At 41.9% G+C, this 22,013-nt stretch overlaps 2 protein-coding genes across 2 annotated transcripts; one reads left to right on the top strand and one right to left on the bottom strand.

The window, feature by feature from the left end:
* Positions 1-13,632: 13,632 nt before the first annotated feature.
* LOC147861887 (F-box protein SKIP2-like) lies at positions 13,633-16,059 on the top strand. The gene is made up of 2 exons (XM_087322636.1): positions 13,633-13,697; positions 13,786-16,059. The coding sequence occupies exon 2, from the start codon at positions 13,987-13,989 to the stop codon at positions 15,628-15,630; it is 1,644 nt and encodes a 547-aa protein (XP_087178762.1). The 5' UTR covers positions 13,633-13,697; positions 13,786-13,986; the 3' UTR covers positions 15,631-16,059.
* A 1,555-nt stretch (positions 16,060-17,614) lies between these two features.
* LOC147861888 (ARM repeat superfamily protein) lies at positions 17,615-20,335 on the bottom strand. The gene is made up of 2 exons (XM_087322845.1): positions 20,226-20,335; positions 17,615-19,416 (listed from the first exon to the last, which is right to left on the bottom strand). The coding sequence occupies exon 2, from the start codon at positions 19,386-19,388 to the stop codon at positions 17,850-17,852; it is 1,539 nt and encodes a 512-aa protein (XP_087178971.1). The 5' UTR covers positions 19,389-19,416; positions 20,226-20,335; the 3' UTR covers positions 17,615-17,849.
* Positions 20,336-22,013: the final 1,678 nt, after the last annotated feature.

Below are 22,013 nucleotides of genomic sequence, written 5' to 3' on the forward strand. Positions count from 1 at the left end.
AGTGGCGGACGAAGTTAGAGGAGCTAATTCAATTTAAACCCAAGAAGATGTAGATGAAGAAGTTGCACATTAGGTAGAGTAAGAGGTGTACACAAAGATAATAAAAAGAACGAAGACAAAAGTCACTCCGCCTATGTTCATGGGTGGAAAGTCCCAATGGAAACTAAAGCAACAAAAGATCTCTATGGAGGATGCCACAACATTAAAGAGGTTAGGATGTTTCCGTGGATATAAATTTCTTTGTAGATAATTTCTCCATAAATCTAAAGACTTTCTCAAAGATTTCTAGAATGGGCCTCTATAGGAAGGGGTTGTCATGGGGTTGATGTTAGAAAAAGAAGTAAAGGAGATGTGTGTGCAACATCAACTAGTGACACAATTATAAATACTACAAATAAGAATAACGTGGTAAATGATTTACATAGTAGAGGCGTGTTTAAAGGTCAAAAGGAGTGAACTTGCGCAAGTGTGCAAGTTCAAAGGGGGTGGGTGTTGTGAACCATCAACCACCAAGTATGAACAATTACGATAAGTTATTCTATAAGTTTATGTGCTCACCATTGTAATGATGTCTTATGTAATATTGCATACATGGTGACTCACATGAGCACCATGATTGTCATACATCATATGTTGCACATGTGTGATAAGAGGCGATCACACATACACATACACATACATGTCTCATGCACATACACATACACATACACATACACATACACATACACATACACATATGTGAGAGTTTGTGCACATACACATCCCATGCACATATACACACACATATGAGAGAGTGTGTGAATGCGTACAAGTGCACACGTGTAGTTACTAGACATTCCTATACTTACATTGAAGGGCAAACTGCATCAAACTTTCCCTTGTGTATAGAGAGTGCATCTTGCACCAAATAAGAAGGAAGAAGTCCACTTCACAACTATCCTCTCTTGTGACTATTCATTGACAAACCTATCTCTCTTCTAGTCTAGGTACTTGGTGGTCTCACTTTACTTTCATATGCCCACACGTATTTATGCGACAACCGGAACTCACCCTTGCATTTCCCTATTGATTGGGATCCCGTCAATGAAGCATGTGATGATTGTGATGACAAGTCAATAGTTTGATGGTGTATTAATGTTGGTTTCATCATGTGCGTTAATCAGCTCCCACTTTAGCCAAACTAGTATATCCTCACTTAAATTATTAATGAGTAATATATTATATAGACAGGAGATGGAGGAACAGGGAAGAGAGAGAGCGCAACAGAGAGCCGCCTCAACGACACAACAGGGGAACTCTAAAGAAGCATCCTTGCCAAAAGAATCTGAGGAGCGGCCTCTACCGATCGTATTCTCGACAGAAGAAGAGGCTGAATTCAAATCAGAGATTCAACATCTAACTCAACTCTCTGTGATCTACAGAGTGGTGGGAGCTCAGCCTAATAGAGGTGAGTGCAAAGATTTATTACAAGCATCTATGCATGGATTAATTGGTAGGATAATAGATTTCCAATATATGGGACGAGGATTTTATCATGTGGAATTGGATACAATTGAATCAGTGGGCATAATGTTGGAACATAGTCCTCTTGATGTAAGAGGTGCCCGTGCATTTGTGATGCCTTGGAAACAAGGTTTTAATCCTATGGAGGCAATACGGAAAGAAGACCGGATATTTCCGTTAACGATTGTCTTCCCGGGATTACGCAAGGAGTATTTACCGATGCTTGGAGCAATAGCTTCGAGGATCGGAACAGTAGTGAGAGTCCAAGAAAGTATGGATATGCGATTAACTAAAATGGCAGGATTTCCGTCAGCTCGAATCTTGGTAGGATCACTTGAAAACTTACCTACAAAGGTAATGCTACCAAATGAAGAAGGGGATTTTATAGAACAAAATGTGGAGTTTGCTAGACTCCTTGGACAATGCTTCTATTGTTGACAAATGGGACACTTGGCCAAGAATTGCCCAAGGAGAAATGTTAAATTTGGGTAAAAAAAACATTGTTGCGAATATTGTAAACAAGAAGGGCATGAGGCAGATAAATGTCAAGAGAAACTAGCCTAAGATTGTATGGGTGTACAGGCACAAGGGGAAACATGAGACAATCAATGGATAAATGTAAAGGCTAAGCATGGATGCAAGACATTTACGGTGCCTATGCAAGAGATATGCCTCACCCCTAATGCATATAATGAATGCATTGGACATAGAAACTGATACACAAGAACAACCAACATCCACTACTGAGATAAGGGGGGAAAATGTTAGTACCATCCAACCAAATGATGGATGTGTCAAGTCAAGTGTTACTGGCCGGCAAAGTAGTCCAGAGTGTGAAACGAAGGAGTTATTTAATTATTAGGAATGGTTGTAAGTAAGCTATTAGTGTGGACGGACGGACCGGAATCGGTATGCCGTTCCGGATCCGGACCGATCTCTCTCTCTCTCTCTCTCCTCCCTTACGTTGATCCCCCTTGGGAGGGGGGTGGAGCCATTCTAGGCACCACCCCCCACCCTGTAATGCTTCTCAATCACTTGTCAACATCGTCATGATCTCTCTCACCATCATACCCTCCATCATTTTCACTACTACACCATTACCATTCATCCTCATCCTCTACCCTAACCCTAAAACCTATAATACTTTTTGGCGACCACTAAGGCGACCCCCCGTTGGAGACGTAGTCGAAGACTAATACGTGGCAGAGATAGCAACGACGAAATGTGCGATAATGGTGACGATGATGTGCGAGAAATCGAATTTATGATGAGTAGGAAATCGAATCAGTAATGTGCAAGAAATGGCGACCACAATGTGTTGGAAATGGCCACGATAACGAAAAAAAAGAAGAAATAATCATAGCGACAACCGGAATGACAGAGATAGACAACAACGATGGCCAGACTGAAGACGAGTGGGACGACAACCGGACAGCTGGAAAGACATGGCCGTTCGTGCCGAACAACAACGGAGATGACCGGGGATGACGGTCAGGATGAACGAAGACAGTCGGACAAGGTGGACAACGACAGATATGTGAAGCGACAAAGACCGTTGAAGAATGACTTGATGTCGAACGGATGGACGGAAGAATGAATGAAGGACTGGAAAGATATGGTCAGAGAGGGACAGCCAGACCTACCAATAGACAGCATCCCAGAACAACTGGCGGTCGGAGACCGGTCAAAATGCAGACAGAGACGGCTGGAAAAACATGACAGACAGAAAAGACACGGCCGGACGGGCCAACCGGTCGGAACGGTGACGGAGTCGGGACGACGATCGGACGGCGGTGGCCACATACCAACGGCCAAGAAGTGACCGAAGTGGTCGGCAACATCCAGAACGACCGGATAGCAGCAGGGGCTCGACAACCAACGGCAGGAACAATGATGATGCCGAAAGAAGACGGGAGAGACACTGGCCGAAGATGGAGTCGGCTGGGCAGAGGCCGAATAGTGGAAAGCTCGAGAAAAGCATCGGTGATGGAGCGGGTGATGGAGCAGAAGACGACCAAAATGGCCAGAGATGGGAGCAGCCGGACAACAGCTGAACAAACTACCGAAAAACCGGCCAGAAGACGACCAGAACGGGCCGGATCGATGGCCAGAACGACGATACCGACAGAGACTGACGAGAGGCCGGAAAAACGTCGGCCGGAGAGCGGTTGGAGTGGCCGAAGCGACGGACGACGACAGACAGAGACGGCGCTGGAGCCGGAGACGAAAAAGAAAACATACAGAACATCAGAAGGTGAGACAACTAGAAGGGCTGGACAAAGATCGGCAACAATGGTGTTGGTTACGACAAACAACAGAGAAAGATGGAAGACGCGACAGATATAGATAGACGGCCAATGATGACAACCAAAACAGCCAAAATAGAGGAAAAAAGAGAGAAGAAGGGAAGATTTGCAGAAGAAATCGAACAAGAAGAGATCGCAGAGAAGAAAGAAGAGGAATGAGAAGCAACAATGGAAGAACAGAATAAAACAAGAAGAAGAGAGAAGAGAAAGAGAGAAGAAGAGGAGGAGGAGGAGGAGGAAGGAGAAGCACCAGTTCGAAGCAACTAAAGAAAAACAGAAGACAACAACAAGAAGGAAAAAAGAAACATAGGGGGACGTGAAGAATTTCGGAAACATGAGGGTAGACTAACAAATTTCATAAATGTAAGGGTACATACTTAAATATTTTAAAAATCAAACGGTATGTACGAAATTTCGAAAACTCATCAACCTAAACGAAATGGATGCGATCGACACACAACTCACAAAATCAACAAAAGGAAGATACACATACACACAACGTTTTTGGACCCATGATATCAATGTTCGTGAACCGACAGAACGAGCATGTTTGTGTCGATGAAGATTCGCTGACCGACGGAGATGTTCGAGTCAAGCGCTCCGATCAAGGGAGTCGATCGTTGAGAGGACCGATGGAAATTCCGGTCGAAGAAAGATTATGATCAAGGCATGTGGGATCAACGTGCAAGGCACTCTCCCACGGGCGTGCCATATTGTGTTACCGTACGAGATGTACGGGTGATTGATGAGTGTGATAAGTGAGGGTGAAAGATGTAATGTATGTGTAATGTCATACAATTATGAGTGTGAATGTAAGTGTGAGTGTGGTGGATACAAAGAGGTGTGAGTGAGTGATTAGGTGTGAATGCCCAAGGGGACTTGCACCCTTGTGTATCTACTCTTTTGTAACTATTTAACCCCCCTTATGGGGATTCCGCATGAAGGAAGACAAGGACTCATGAAGAGGAAATAGAGGAGGAGCCTACGGAGCACCTCCAGCGACGGTCGTTGGCAAGGATCGTTGAGGCAGCCGGGAAACGTTCGAACCCTCAGACGGAGGGAGTGCCGGCTCCCCATACTGAGACTCCCACGCCAAGGGAGGAACCGGAACCGGTGCGCATGGCACCGGAATCAGAAGCCCCTGCACCACCCGCAGCACCGGCAAGTCCCATTCCGCCAGAGTCGGAAAGGTCAATGCAGCCTCCCTCGGCCAACCAAGAAGAAGCGCAAGGGGAACCAGGACAACAAGGTGGTCCACAGGAAGAAACGGAATTGCAACTCGGCGCAATCAGACGGGACCACCCACCCACAAGCGAGCCCATCCGTCAAACCTCCGTGCAAGCGCAACAACAATGCACCGGTAGCCTGTGGCTCCGGTGGATAAGCGAACAGATTGTCGGAGCAGTGGGGTATATTGAGGCGGAAGAAAGAGCGCAAAGCGAACGGTTGCTCGTCACAACCGAACAACTAGAGACGGCCCGGTCCAGAATCCGGTGCCTTGAAAAAGACTTGGATCAGGTCACGGCAGAAATGGCCAAAATGGCCTTAACGGCAACACAGATCCAAGCACCAGTGACTCTGGTAAGTGTACAGAATAAAGAAACATACCAACCTGTACATACTAATAAGACCCCGGCAACGGAAACTGTTCCAGAGAGAGATGCGGCGCAAGCCCAGGAGCTTACGGAATTGAGAGATGAACTTGCTGCACAAGAAGCGCTAAGGAGCCGTGAACGGGAATTGAAGACAGCGGCCGAAGTAGAATTAAAGAAGACTGCTGAGAACCTCCGCCGGGCAGAGGAGAGCCTCCGGAAAGGCCATCAAGCGTACGACCGGCTAAGGGAGGAAAAAGACAAAGTGCTGCAGGAAAAGGACAAGTTGCGGAAGATGGCGGAAACGGAAATTGAACAGCTAAAGGAGGAGCTCCGCCAGCTGAAGGACCGTGAGGACCAGGCCCGTCGACAGATCAACGTACGGCTCAAGCAAAAGACAGATGATTTTGAGCACCTGCACCGAGACTACAAACGGCTGGAAACGGAGCATAAGGAACAGATGGCTGAGCTCCGGCAGGAAGTTGATCAGGCCGCGACGGCGCTCGCCGACGAACGAGCGGAAAATACAAGACGGTTGGACGAGGCGGAGAAGGTCTGGATGGAGCTCCAGAGTCAGCAGTAGGAAGAAAGGGAGAGAGCGACAACGGTATTGCAAAAATTACAAAGCACATATCAAAGGCAATTGACGCATTACAAGGAGCAGGCGGAAGACAACGTCATAATCATCAAGCAATTAAAGGAGGAACGGCAAGCGGCGGAGATCAAAGCGCAGATGGGAATGGGCCGGATTAAGTGCATCCTCCGGGCATGGCTGAATCAGACAAAACGCTTGATTGACGAAAGCTCCGTAAGATGGTGGACAAAGTGGGCACAAAATACGGCGGAACTCCAATTGCTACGGGCAGACGTGGAAAACCGGCGGAAGGCAGGAGATGATTGTTACACGTTGACTTCCGAGGACTTCACCGCCATACGGGACGAGTTGGCTGATGACTTCCAAGTCCTGGCGGATGAACAACTGGTGGAGGTCCGGCAACTCGTAGCTCCGCTAGACGATGATAGGCTGGACGCTCAAATCCAGTTTGAGAGCTACGAGCAGTCCCGGGTTCGGGAAGAAAAAGCACGGGAAGCGGCAACGGTTAACCTTAGTGATGAGGAACCGTCGCCGGCCGAGGGCTAGGCCAGAACCAGTCAACCGGAGACCACTACGACGGAGGGAGCAACGACAGAAACGCCGGTGTCGGAGCAACAAACGGAGGAGCAGCCGCAACAGCCACCAACAGACCAGTCGCAGCAGCCATCAACGGAGCAGCAACAGCAACAGCAACAACCACAACAACAACAACCAATTCCAGATGAACCATTGGAGACTCTCGAACAAAGCATTTTGGATATTTTGGACGAAGAATAGCAAGGGTCGGATGGTGGATTCGACATACAAGGTACTGTCCCACGAGCGTGCCATGTGTTACCGGCTGGCAAAGTAGTCCAGAGTGTGAAATGAAGGAGTTATTTAATTATTAGGAATGGTTGTAAGTAAGCTATTAGTGTGGACGGACGGACCGGAATCGGTATGCCGTTCCGGATCCGGACCGATCCCGAACAGGTGCGGATGGCACCGTTTTGTACTACAAACCAGAAACCTATTTAAAGGCCCGGATACAATGTAATGAGCAGCGGATAATTAATGAAGCTTAGTGTTTTTTATCTCTCTGTGTTAATTGCCGTTCTGCATTCATTGTTATATCTTACGCGTGTGATTACTAAGTACAATCTTGCTAAGTAACCTAATTAAGTCGGATTAATCGTTGAGCCTAATCCTCTTGCCGTAACACCCCTTTGGTGAAGTGTCTTCCGTAGACACCCTGTGTTAGGCCATTGTCCAGCCCTAAGAGTTAACATCAAGAATATTACGATCACAAAAATTGGATAATGTGATCACAATAAGAACATGTGGGATGTTGAAGGAGGATACTGGAAATGGTGGGTTTTCAATACTTGATTATGCAGCCCCCTTTGGGCATGATTTCACAAAACATTTGGGTGTTAAAGATGTTCATGAACCCAATGCAATAAGGGTCCATGTTTTATTTAGACAAAAACAAGTGGAAATCCCATTTGTCGGTTATTCCTTTCCATTATGTGGTTATGAGAGAAATGACATATGGAATCAACCGAATGTTATGTTGGCCATGAGAGGACAAGTTTTGTATTTTGCCAAATACGTGCAAAATCCTCAATTGGGGGAAACAATATTGAGGGGGTTAGAGAATGCAAGTTGTTCAGTGGTTCCGTATTTGGATGCAATGAACCGCAAGCATGTTGTATTGGATGTACCTTCAGATATATTGTTTGATTTTGGATATGTTTATATTCATGAAGATGATGTGCCAGAAAGCCAAGCCAAGGCTCGGGCCCATCATCATTGGCGATTCATTAAAGAAGGTTGTGACATACTCAAAAGCCAAATGGTGATTATGGGAGATGGGGGGGGCGTAAGCTCCGTAGAACCATCCTCTAAGACTTGAAGGATCGGGTCTGGTTCGGTCTCTAACAATTGTTAATGAGGCTTCTCACGTGGAATGTTCAGGGCTTGGGAGGTCCCTTGTACCGAAGATATAGAGGTAGGTTAAGGCAAGCATTACAAAAGTGTCTCATGAATGGGTCGTTGGATATTATGATGTTTCAAGAGCATCATTTGAATGAGCAAAGAATAAGGAACTATGGCACTATATTACCTTGTAGTTGGGAGATGTTTTGGTCCCCGACTATTGGCACTAGTGGTACACAAGGCGGGGTGTGTATGGAAATAGCACATCATTGGAAATCAAGTATTATATACAAAGAGATCATTGTGCCAGGAAGAGCACAATATATTGTATTACAAGATTTGCATACAACTTGGGGTTACTTGAATATCTACGCGCCAAATCATGCATTGGCTAGGAAACACTTTTGGTGTGAAATTACAAATGCATTACTGAATGTGTCTCATTGGTGTGTTGCAGGGGATTTTAAAATGCTTGAGGACCCGGAGGATAGGAAAGGAGGGAGTGTTTCAACAATTCATGGGGAGGAATTAGCAGTCTGGGAACATATGTGTTTGAAATTGAGTATTTTGGATGCATGGCATATGCCTAATGTTTATAGATCTCAGGATTCCTTGATTTTCTCACGTTCTGATAGGAGAATTGCTGGAACCAATCTTTCAAGATTGGATAGATTTTATGTGGGGGAGGCCTTTGTCTTAAATGGGGGAAATATCACTATTATGCCAGGGACAACTTTCTCTGATCATGCTCCTGTTATATTGAGAACCTTTGGGCAATCGAAAAGGGATTCCATACGATTTAGGATACCCAAAAAAGTAATGTTACATGATAGATGGTATAATCAAGTGACAGATATTTGGCGGAACAAAGATAATATGGATGTTCCCATTACAATCAAAGTGGCTTGTGCTTTGACAGAGATATCACAATATTTTGCATTAAAATCAAGATCTGAATATTATGGAATATCAGGAGAAGGAAAGAAGGATGAGGGCAAGATTGATATCTTTGCAAAGATTGCAACAGGGTTGGCCAGAGTGTGCATGGATAGCTTCACATCTTGAAGAAGCCTGAAAACAAGTTCAACATATGAAAGAATGTCGTAGTCAATTTCGGTATCACAATTCTACTTCAAGATGGACACAAATTGGGGATAGATGTACAGCACAATTTTTTAATATTAAGAGAGTCTCTAATGTAACCTGTTGTTTGCAGAATGAAAATGTTGAACTTGAAATGGATCCAAATGTTGTACGGGAAATTGCCACGAAATTCTATGCTACCCTTTTGTTAGAAGAGCCTATCTCTGAGGATATCAGCCAAAATAGAATGAAGGTCTGGGTGGAAATTCAACCCAAGGTTACTCAAGCAATGCAAGATTCATTGATGTCACCTATTATAGAATTGGAGTTGGAACAAGCGCTATGTACACTCTTTATCGGCCAATAGTTGTCCTGGAGTGGATAAACTTACACCTAAATTCTACAAGAAATATTGGGGGATACTGAAGAAAGACTTAAAAGATGCTTACCAACATATGTTTGAAAGTGGAGAGATGCCCATGTCGTTATCTGAGGGGCTTATTTATCTTATACCTAAAACAGAAGGGGTTTCAAAAGATATTCGTAAATGGAGGCCAATCACCCTCTTGAATACTAGTTATAAACTATTTGCTAAGTTGCTTAGTTCTCGGTTACAAGAGGTATTACCAAAGATAATTCATGTATTGCAAACTAGTTTTATGAGGGAAAGGAGTATTATGGATAATGTTTTTACATTTTGGGAGGCTACTGCAATAGCGGTAAAAAACAAACAAAACCTAGCCGTGTTGCTTTTAGATTTTGAGAAAACGTATGATAGGGTTGACTGGAATTTTTTGGAAGGTACTATGCATCACTTGGGCTTCAACACGGCATGGATTAAGGGTGTTTCTTGTCTTTATAGAAATGCACATAGTCAGGTGTTGTTGGCAGGTGGAGTAGGACCTCGGTTTAACATTACTTGATCTGTCCGCCAAGGATGTCCACTTGCACCATTTTTGTTTCTTTTGTTTGTGGAAGCAATGCATGTATTTATATCATGACAATCTATAGGCTTGCGTGGTTTGGCAATGCCAATGCATGGACAAGATATATTGGACTTGGAATTTGCAGATGATATTGCATTATATGTGGATGGGACTCTAACAAATTTGCAACAAGTACAAGGGGCTTTGTCATAGATTTGTATAGTGTTTGGAGCTAAGTTAAATTGGGAGAAAACTGTTGCATTTTGGGTGAGCAAGGAACTGCCGCCTTGTTGGGCACCGCATCATACTTTCCAGTGGACTCAAAGAGGAGTTGCAGTTCGATATCTTGGAGTGCAAGTTGGGATTGATTTGGTTCCAGAATTACATGTTGCACCATTACTATTAACTTTGAGGAAAAAGTTATTCTTGTGGAGCCATGCTAAACTATCTTTGGCCGGTAGAGTGATAGTTGCCAACCATGTGCTACTATCTACGGTGTGGTATATAGCCTCATCTTGGATCTTTTCAAAATCGTGCATTGGACAAATTTGAAGGCTGGTTAGGAATTTTATATGGGTTGGGGAGGATAAGAGTGATGTAAGAGCGAAGGTGGCTTGGAGTACACTAATAACCCCGAAGCAATACGGTGGTCTGGGGATTATAGGTCCATTACACCAATGCATGGCCTTGTTAGCAAAGTTAATAGTTCGTGGCCTTTTAACAGGACATGCTCCTTGGAAGCAATTGCTTATGCAAAGATTGTATCGTTGTGCTCCGCCGATGGGTGGATTATGGGTTGATAGCATAAGGTGGATCTTTATACCAGACAAGAAACATGTTATGACTAGGAACTGGGAAGACAAATTTTTTAACGGTCTTCTACGAGCATGGGACCATGTACATAAAGGGAACATGGTGTACCAACATGTGAGGAGGAATACTTGAGACAAAACTTAGTGTGGAATCCGAATGTGTGTTTGCCCTCAGGGCACATGTTGGGGTCTCATACGCGATTGGATTGGGCCAAGCTTGATGTAGGGCCAGGAGTGTCCGTTGATGCATGGAAATCATTTCATACTATGAATATAAATGACAGATCAAAATTCTTGTCTTCCTTGAGAGGGGGGCTGATTATGTGGGACTAGGTGCAGTCGGTTTTAGGGCACTCAGCCTCTACGGTATGGTCCATTCATCCTCCCAAGTGGGAAGTAGCATTTATGAGGCTTCAAGTGCTAGTGGGGGTAAGGGGACATTTGTCTTGTGGACGATGTCAAGACTATGATGTGGAGGAAGATGGCAGTATATGTAGAGCAGCGATACAAACAGAGATCTTGCAATATGCTACATTTTCTAAAATAAGGGTCCTTGCTTATGATGGATCTAAGTGGATCATCGACCCACAAGTTGAGGCAGTCAAGGATTGGAAACTGAGAATTTTTGAAAAGAAACCTTTGATAAGGTTGCAATGGGATCCAGGAGAATTTTGGTGGAAAGATCCGTTTGATCGTGCAGAAAAAAGGTGTGGTTTTTTTCAGTACTCAGTTAAGATTGGACGACACATTTCGGCAGCTCAACGTAGGACTACACCACGAGCTAGTCAATTTTGGACCCACCAAGGGATCACATCCGAATTCCTAACAAAGTTTTGGAGAACATTATGGAAAAGGAAGCAAGATATGAAAATAAATGTCTTCCAATGGCTAGTAATACATAGAGCATTACTAGTTGGCCAATGGTTGCAACAATTATTTGCACCAACTGCATGCATCTATTGTAGTTGTCAGATGGAGACATTGAAACATTGCTTGTGGGAATGTCATGCTACACAGCAAGTTTGGAGACGAGTGTTTCGAGTTCTTGCCTGTGTGTTTAGGGATTGCAGTTTTTCGTGGGGTATGGTAGTATGGGCTACAGTGGCACAAGTGATGTGGCCATATGAGGCATGGCCAAATGACACGATTATTAGAATTCAAAGAGGAATGATAATGGTGGTGCAACGAAGTCAAATGGAGGCTCCTTACATGTTAAAGACAATGCAAGAAGTATGGGAGCTACTATGCACCACCACAATGTGGTTTATTTGGATTGCTAGGTGTTCTAAGGTGTTTGGTAATACTACTGTTCATCCAGTGGAAAGTGTACGAAATGTCTGGATGGAGATGGTACATACCTTGAAAGGGCGGTATGAGGATATTAAAGGTGAGACAGATGTTGCAATGTTGCAACGTCTTGAATTTATTGCCTATTGGAAGAAGGCCCCTTTTCTCACAGTACAAAATTCAAGACCTAAATGGTGCTTAGCACCACTAGTATGGTTGTTCCCACCACCAATCACATAACTTGGTTAAGGAGTGGTGGAGTGTTCATACTATTTATCCTTGATGGATGGGACCTAAGGAAGAATGCACCAGATCAATGGTAGCTTGATGGTAGGTCAGTTTTTATTGTAATAATTGTTCATAACTAATGAAAGGATATTTTTCCAAATTTTTTATTATTATTAATGAGTAGTTGTTTTCTTCATGATAAGCTACAATGAACCTCCTTGCATACACTTTCACACATACTCCTCCCGAGAAGTGCCACACTACTTCTCAACTTTTCCCTATTTATGTCAAAAGTTGTTATGACCAAACCAACATTATTATCACTTGTTGGATTTTTTGGCAATGCATAACAAAGCCACCACATGTGGTGGAGTTCAAGAGTTGTAAGCACGAAGAGTTAAGCATGTGGTTTTTGCCACAATGAAAATACCAATGTAAGGGAGCAAGACAAGTCGAGGCATACAAATTTCAAGAGATGTGTGTTTGTGACCCTATTGAAAAGATTTGAACTACCGTACTTGTCGTGTACAATGTTTCTTGACTTGAAAAGGACATGTTTTTTGCAAAATTTGAGCTTGTACCTGACAAAGAAGAGAATATAGTGAGTGCAAGGGTGGGGGGGTGGGTTCGGTGTTTGAACTCGACAAGGACTCAAAACTTGGCAATATGAGGTTTCACGCTGAAAAACCCGAGAGGGGCTCCTGATTCCGTCTTATAGTGTGAAACATTCCCACAAGAGAACTTCTTGTGATGTTAACACACATGTTGCCACACACACACACACACACACACACATTCTCATATGTCCATAGCATGTGTCGAGGGACTCGAAAACCCAAGAGGGGATCCAAACTTTGTCTCATAGTGTGAAACTGTCCAACAACCAGACTTCTTGTGATGCTACCATACACAAACGCACATATATCTCATATATCAATAGCATGTGCCGAGGGACTCGAAATTCGGTAATCTGAGAGGGGCTCCAAACTCCGTCTCACAATGTGAAAGGTTCCAACAACCAAACTTCTTTCTTGTGATGCTACCACACACACACATTCATTCACATTCTCATTCACATTCACATTCTCATTCTCATTCATATGCACATGCATACATACATACATACATACATACATACATACATACATACATACATACATACATACATACATACCATATACATAGTACATACATACATACATACATACATACATACATACATACATACATACATACCATATACATAGTACATACATACCATATACATAGTACATACATACCATATACATAGTACATACATACATATACATACCATATACATACATACCATGTCATGTGCATCCTGCATACAAAACAAATTTGGTACTCGTTTCTGTTCTCCTCCTGTTGCCATGGAAACTTACAGGTGCAGGGCAAGGCCTCTCGTCTCTTCTCTGTGAGTTTCTAGGGTTTCCTGACCTTTCTTCTTCTTCTTGCCCTCTCTTCTTTTTGTGTTTTAATAATTTTTTCATATGTTTTGGTTCAAAAGATTGAAAGAAGGAAGGAAGAAGACCCTTTTCTCTGCTCTGTGGTTTGAGCAGAATATTAGGTTAGGGCTTCCAACTTAATTCTGGGTTTTCCACCATCAGGGTTTCCCTGTTCGTTTCTTTTTTCTTCTCTTTACCGAGTTTTCTTTTTGTCCCGGTTAGGGTTATCCAAATTAGGGTTCCGATTCCGTGATAGATCTGTTTTTGAGCAATGGGTCAAAGTGCTTCTGGCATTGCGTGTGGTTCTTTTCAAACTCAAGAAGAAGAAGCAGATGCAGAAGAAGAAGAAGAAGATAAGAAGGAAGAGAAAGAGATTAAGCTATTCTCAGAGCTTCAAACAAAGAAGAGAGATGAAGAAAAAGAAGAAGAGGGAGAAAAGGACTACACATCTTGGCTTCCAGATGAGTGTTTGGCATGGGTGTTCGAGAAAATGTCCGCCCAAGATAGGACACGATGCTCATTAGTGTGTAAACGATTCTTATTGGTTGAGGCTCATGCCCGGGAGCGCCTTACTCTACGAGCTCATGCATCCATAATATCTGATCTACCTTCGATTTTCACCAGATTCGACCACATTACAAAACTATGCCTTCGTGCCGAACACCGAAAATCAGGTATGGGTACCAGTAACACGATCTGTGATAAAGGTTTGCTGATTGTAGCAATCCATTGCACCAACCTTTCGAAGCTCAAGATCAAGGGCTGCAAGCAAATCACAGATTCTGGGATTGAGCTTTTCGCACGAGCACGTGGATCGAGCCTCAAGAAGCTTGCGTTCGGTTCGTGTAACTTTGGTGCACGAGGTGTGAATGCCATCATTGGGAATTGTTGCTCTCTAGAAGAGCTCACTTTAAAGCGTCTTCGGGGTTTGGTGGATGCACCAGTTGAACTCATTGGGCCTGGGTGTGCCTCGATCCGACGAATATGCTTAAAAGATCTCTTGAATGCACAACTTTTTGGTCCTTTGATTGCAGGGTCGAGGAACCTCCGAACCCTTATTGTATCTCGCAGCTCAGGGAATTGGGACAAACTTCTCGAAATCATTACCCAACATCTCCCTAACTTAGGGGAGCTTCACATGGAGAGGCTACACCTTAGTGACCGAGGCCTACGGGCAGTGGCAAAATGTGCTAATCTCGAGGCTCTTTATGTTATAAAGACCCCTGAGTGCACCAACTTTGGTCTCTTGGCCATTGCTGATGGTTGCAAACACTTAAAGAAGGTTCATGTGGATGGGTGGAAATCAAGCCGAATTGGTGATGAAGGTCTCATTGCATTAGCCATGAAATGTAAAGACATTCAAGAGCTTGTTTTAATTGGTATCAATGCGACATCAGCAAGCTTGGATCTCATAGTATCCAATTGCTCTGGGCTTGAGAGACTGGCATTATGCAATAGTGACACGGTTGGGGATGTGGAATTATCATGTATTGCTCATAAAGCACATTCTTTGAAGAGGCTTTGTGTTAAAGGATGTGCTATTTCGGACGAGGGGATGAAAAGTCTTGCTACCGGATGCCCTCGGCTCATTAAGGCAAAGATCAAGAAATGTCGGGGGGTCACATGGGAGATTGCTTCATGGCTTCAGATTCATAGACCTTTGCTCTTGTTATCTCTAGATTCTGAAGTCTCTCCTCCTCCACCTCCTCCTGGGGATGGGGAAATTAGAGAGGGTTCAAGGATAGTTGGAGAAGAAGGAACAGAACTCATCTCAGAAAGTGCTATATTTCCTATATGTCCGAGGGCAAGGTCACGATTTGCTAAATTTAAGCTCGCTTTGGTTGCAAGCCGTACTTTTATTGCCAGTGCACTCTTTGGGTGGTCATCATTGAATGACTCATGCTCAAATCAGTAGCTGGTTAAATTAGCTAGATGATATTGATCTTTCAGTGGGAAAAGAGATGATGATGTAAAAGCACATTCTTTCGATTGTTGGAATTTTAACACGAGATATTGGAATCATAATGAATTCTTTTCTCGAGTTCATCAATGTTTAAAACACAATCGGTATTTTACTTGATTGATTCTGGTTTGAATGCCAGATAGTTCAACTCTAGAGATTGGAGTTCTCAACTTCATTTGGAAGAATACATGGTAAATACATACATACATATATTGTGTGTGCATGTATGTTCTGAGCCTTTGGATTAGAATCAATCATATATCATTTGTGAATTTCACAATAGTTCAGATGTAATTTGCTCGGCTTCCATTCGATTGTGCCAAATATGGCGACGAAAAAATGTATTTCGTCAAATATAATTTGTTCTGCTTCTATTCAATACTCCAAGATCCAACTTTCTTTCTTTCCTCTTTTAGCTTTTTTTTCCAATTATTGCTCAGTCTGGAATTTCATTAAGCTCTCCTATTAGAGATTGCTAACATTAGTTTCGTGGTACTAACAGGTTGGTAATGTTTTTACCTGTTAAATTGAACATGATTGCAACGTGCAGTGGTGAAACTGCTAATTTTCCTGCTATCTGATGGTAAAATATGAGCTGTGGAACTTTCAGGAGGCTGTAAATTTGTACCACCAAATGTAGCTAAAGTTCACTTTACTGGTCTCATGAAGACTTGTTTTGACATGTAGGAAGTTGATTGCTCCTAAACAAGTAACTTGACATCCTGTTGGATCCCAAATACTGGTTCTATCACCTCCAGGTGACCAGGAAGCTGTTACAACTATTATTTCCAGCATCTTACTACAAAGAAAAACAGCAAAAAGTTATAAGTTATAACAATATGGTCAACAAATGATAGTCATTACAAGGTTGGAAAAACTCTGATAAAACAAAAATAGAAACAAGAAAAAACTTCATGACCAGTCAAAGAGGTTCATGAAATATTTCAATTAGAGAATTTGGAAATACATTCACTGCCATATTGTGACCAAGAATATATTAGAACTTTGTCAAACCGTCAATACCACACCTATAAAAAGCCGTGCACAAATGGTAAAAAGCATATGTTGATCAATCTTCAGGTTTTTTTCAAAGAGGTCTAATGTGCAAGCGACACAAGATGATGAATTACATATAATCCATTGATGTATATAATCTCGTTATATATATATATATATATAACGAGAGAGACTTGGCCAGATGGATGTATAGCTCAGTTGGTAAGGTTGCCTGCCACAAAGGAGAGTCGAGAAGGTTGTGGGATCAACCCTAACGTTCCACAGTGGCATCCAGTAATTTAAGAGATATGTATCTAGTAATAGAGATGTGCGAAAACTGGGTTTCGAACCCGAGATATAGTGCTAGTAGCCTAACTACTTACCACTAGGGTAAGCTAATTACAAAAAACCAAAAAAGATATAGAAATTTGTTAAGTTAATCTAATTCTATCACATGTGACAATTTACTGTTTTGTTACTCTGTCCAATAGTTTGGAAGTGCGTTAATTTCACTCATTGGTACCACATCATACAGACATATACAGACATTCGTTAAATTAATGAGGATTTACCTAATTCTTTATCACCTGCGACAATTTACTGTTCCACTACTTTGTCCAATATTTTGGAAGCACGTTAGTTTCACCCATTGGTACCACATGATACTTACAGTTCACTCACTAATACCACATGATACGTAAAGTTCAGTTTGTGCATGAGCATGGATTGTCTCACTAACTTCCTCAATATACATATCAGACTTAAAATGACCTCATCCTTAAATCCTAGTGCATGTTAAACAATTTAAGGCAAAAAATGCCAAACCAAATTTAATTCACATAACACATTGTAAATATGCGTAAACAAACACATTGCAAACACCTTTCCTCAAACATTATACATGCTTTTTGGGAACCAATACATGAGCTTCAAACTAATCGATGAACAAATGATATGGTAAATACACAAGACATGGTGCCTATTTATACATAATCAACACAACCAAATTACTGCATTGAAATCCTCCAAATCTCAATGCAAATATAACACTATTTTTCTTACATCTCAATGCTCAAGCAGGCCATGATGTGGCAACAAAATATTTTCTTTGTGAAGCCACAAAGACCATGTGGCAATGAAATACACACATTGCAAAAGTGAATAACATGCTCGTATCAATTCCTCTCATGATCCCTACCATCTCCTTGGAATACAATAGCACCAGGCACAACACACGCATCTATGATATGTGATCGATACTCTGGGTCTTCGGCAAAATTGTGCAAAGCCTCAGCTGCATTTCCCTTGACCTCAGTTGATGGATCTTGTAATAACTCAACCAGCATCGGAATTGCTCCATTTTCAGCTAAAACTTGCCTATCCTCATCATTTTTGGTGAGTTGAGCAATAGCTCCCAATACATTCTCTCTCAACTCATCATTCTCATGTTTGAGAAGACCAACAAGAACAGGTATAGCCCCTGATAGTACCACCACTGATACTGAATGCCGATAACATGCTAAGTCCCAAATAATATCCGCCACAGCAGCTTTACTTGCCAAACTTCCATACTGAAGTATCCTCACCAAATGATCCATGATTACGAGTGCATTTTCCTCTGAAACAGCCAATATACAGAAGGCATCTTCGGTGATATCTTTGCCATGAGGGTTCCCACCTTCAAGCAAATCGATGAAAAGTGGTATTGCTCCTGCCTGAGCAACTTGCCATAAATGGTCTACACAAGCTGATATTAGACCAAGCGAATTCCCGGCAACTAATTTGGCCATGTCGTCACCGTCTCTAAGAATATCTATTAGCACGGGTATACCTCCAGCATTGACGATCATCCTTCTTATTCTCTTTGTGAAGGATAGAAGCCCTAATGCATGAGCACCCCTTGCTTTGGCATCCATTGACCCAGCCTTCATTGCCTCTATGATGAAAGAGACACCCGATCGATTCGCAATCTCACGTCGCCCATCTCTTAAGCTTGAGAGAATACACAATATTTCTATACTCATACATTTGACCCTGTCCGATGATGAAGAACTGACAAGAAGCTCCAAAATAATTTGCGCACCTCCCACTTGAAAAAACATCTCTTGGTTGACCTTTGTAGAAAGAACAAGTTCTCTTATCACTTGGAGTGCGAGAATTTGTATTGTTAAATCGTGTTGAGAAGTGGATGAGGAGAAGATCAAAGATAGAAGATTTGGAAACACACCCAATCTTCCAAGTCTCACTCTTAAATCTTCTCCTTTTTTAGCAAGCTTCTTAATGGCAATTAGAGTCACTTCTCGAAATGAAAGACTTTGTGAGGAAACATCAAATACAAGAAAGTTTACTAGAGTAGGGATTGACATCTTCAATGTTTCTTCTGGTATGAACTTTGTTTGCTTTGCAAGAAGTAGACAACCTAAAATTTGTATATCTGGATCTGATGCATTGATTAACTTAAGCAAGTAAAGGCCGCGTTCAGCTCTTATCATCTCCACAATATCATCATCTTGGGATATCTCAATTAAAGTCTTAATGAGCTTTTTCTTGCTTAATGATATCTCAATTCCATTTCTTGATGATGGCAACATGAAGGCAGCTTTTAGCTTTGTTAGGCTGCAAACATTACAAGGAAAAGATTCATCCGAATTCTTCTTGTGCAGATCATGCCATGGCATGATTTGATCTATCACTTCGTCTTTGTCTTCATGCATTACTTCACTTTGCTTAAGATTGAAAAATCTGTTCAATCACATAGTAAAAAAATCAGGAACCTTCACATAATCGTAACCCACTTGTATTTACACAACCTGATGACCTAAAAGCTGAAGTAAAATATACTGATTTACACCACATCAATAATCAAGATAAGATAAGAGAAGTGTGTTATCACATATGCTTTCTTTAAGTAACGATTCAAATGTTAAAGTGTACACCATATTAAAGTGTGTATATGAAGTATTCATTTACTTCCAGCATCTTCAGAATGTTTCGAACATAGTGTAATGTTGTTGAACCATTGTTCATCATGCCGGTTATATATATATTATGTATCTGTCTATACATATAATACCATGTCTCACCTCATTGTGCTGGATTTTGGATCTGTAGATATCCTCTCTGTATACGTAGGATTCCCCACCCCACTTCTATGTGTGACCGTTCATTGTGTTAGTTTGGATTTATTTTCGATGTTTTTTTTTCTATACACCACCGTATTATATATCTATATGAATCCCGCATAATATATTTAATATGCGTATTATATTTAACCAATGGTCAGCATATCGATGGATCCTCAAAATGATCAACAAAGTGTATATATATGCATACACAACAACCTTCTTGTCTATACATCATTTGCTTCACATGTCTTCGTATGATTGCAACCAAAGTGTATTAGCATAAAACCCTAACATCTTAAGATCTCCTCAAATGCAAAAGCCTCTTTCAAAGGGCGTGGATATGGAATAAGGAAAACGACAGAGTGTCTCTAAGCAACAGAGTAAAAGATGAAAGGAAGGAGGGAAGAGGATGAAATTCACACATACCTGTGAGAAGATGGCACCTCACGAGAAGGTTAAGAGGATGAACAACTTAATCTTCTTCTGCTTCTGCTTCTTCTCTGTCTTGTGCGTGTGTCCATGGCCCATGATTGTCGGTGTTAAAGAAAGTATATACATACATACATACATACATACATACTGATACATACATATGAATGGGAAATTCCTGTGCTTCATTCATCTCTCCCAAATGCCCCTGAGTTTTTGTTATTCTCCCATTTTGCCCTTCCTTCCGGTTCTCGTGTCCAGCCCATCAACCGTTCCTATGTGGGTCCACTCATTCCTTGGCCATGGGCATGCATTTGGGAAAAATTATAAAGAAAAAGATTCGAGGGAAATTCCAGAGCCCACCCCCAAGTCGTCATGCACATTCGCACATTAGTATGTGTAATCCATATCTGTGTGTGATTTCAGTGTCCTTAGTTGTGACATTTGTCCTATCTCTGTACAAGTCTAAATGTATTGATCATTATTTGAGGCATATGTGTGTGCCTAATGTGGTTATCTTATGCTTAGATTGTTGGTGTTTAATGTTGTTATTGTAGGACATCCGACCCAGTATGTGTCTTCGTTGGCTACTTTGAGACGATGAGTCGCCTACTTGTAGAATAGCAAATAGAATCTTGTATATGGATCAGGCAAACAGGATGACAAGTGAGAATGTGAATGTTGTGCATTGCTCAATCACAAAAGCAAACTTGTGCAAAAAGAAGAGAGACGATTACACAAAGGAAACAATAAGAGCTCAAGAAGACAATCTCATTACAAATCCCACTGGAACTCATTTACACACTTTTATAGTTGGGGTAACTAAGCCCTAACTGAGATAGTGTTTCACACTAGGAATACAACTTGGGTGGAGTAGGATTTTTACTCCAACAGTTATATGCTTAGACTTCCTAGAATTGCAAGGGAAGCAAGCAAAAGATCCAAAAGACACATAAAAGCAAACTATGGAAAAATGGTTTGGTAGATGGGGATGCAACACACTTGCTTCATGATGCGTCAAGTCTAGATTCAGCTGTAAATGAGACTTTTTTGCAATGCCAATGTATCATGACATGGGACAAATGTGGAGGCTCACGCTTCACACATTATACTACACATATTGCACCTAACCACAAAACCATATTCTTCACAGAACAAGTAAACCATACACATCGATACATGTTAGAGCCCATCCCATTGTCTGCCATTCAAACCATTGCTTCCATGCCACTTCGCTTATATGCATTACAATGTGAGATGGGGCATTGGGACATAAGTGATGAGAGTGGTCGACTATACACACTTTGCCCTAAACAAGTTCGAGAGTATAAGTATCACACTCTGATACAATATTCTACCTTTGATCATATTCGACCATGCTTTCCATACATCTTCGACCATGCCCAATCCTTGCACGAATTTCTCTCCCTCTCGATTGGTAAGGTTCTTGACATCGAGAATCGCTAATCACTTTCACATGTATCACGTGAAATGTAATATTTTTTGTCTCATAGGTCATATTGGACCTCCAACGACAATAATAGAATCTCTAGCATTGTCAATTGCCACAAAAGAGAGAGAGAGAGAGAGTTAAGTAGACAACAACTTCTATTACAAAAAGACTCTATGTACATAGAATGTGCTCAGAGAACACTTTTTATACAAGCCCTCCAAAAGGACTGACAAAAGTATTGACACGTACTTAAATGCTCATTAACTAAGCATCTAACACTAATTAGCCTATAATAGGCCTACTTACAAAAATAGGCATCTAGACTCCTTAAT

This window comes from Azolla caroliniana, unplaced genomic scaffold (genome assembly GCF_043228905.1).
Source record: "Azolla caroliniana isolate FFs.n. ecotype wild unplaced genomic scaffold, voAzoCaro1.0.p SCAF_7, whole genome shotgun sequence".
In the NCBI taxonomy this organism is placed as follows: Eukaryota; Viridiplantae; Streptophyta; class Polypodiopsida; order Salviniales; family Salviniaceae; genus Azolla; species Azolla caroliniana.

Excerpts from the sequence above, each read along its gene's own strand:
- LOC147861888 (XM_087322845.1), bottom strand. The coding sequence starts at position 19,388 with ATGCATGAAGACAAAGACGAAGTGATAGATCAAATCATGCCATGGCAT.
- LOC147861887 (XM_087322636.1), top strand. The coding sequence starts at position 13,987 with ATGGGTCAAAGTGCTTCTGGCATTGCGTGTGGTTCTTTTCAAACTCAA.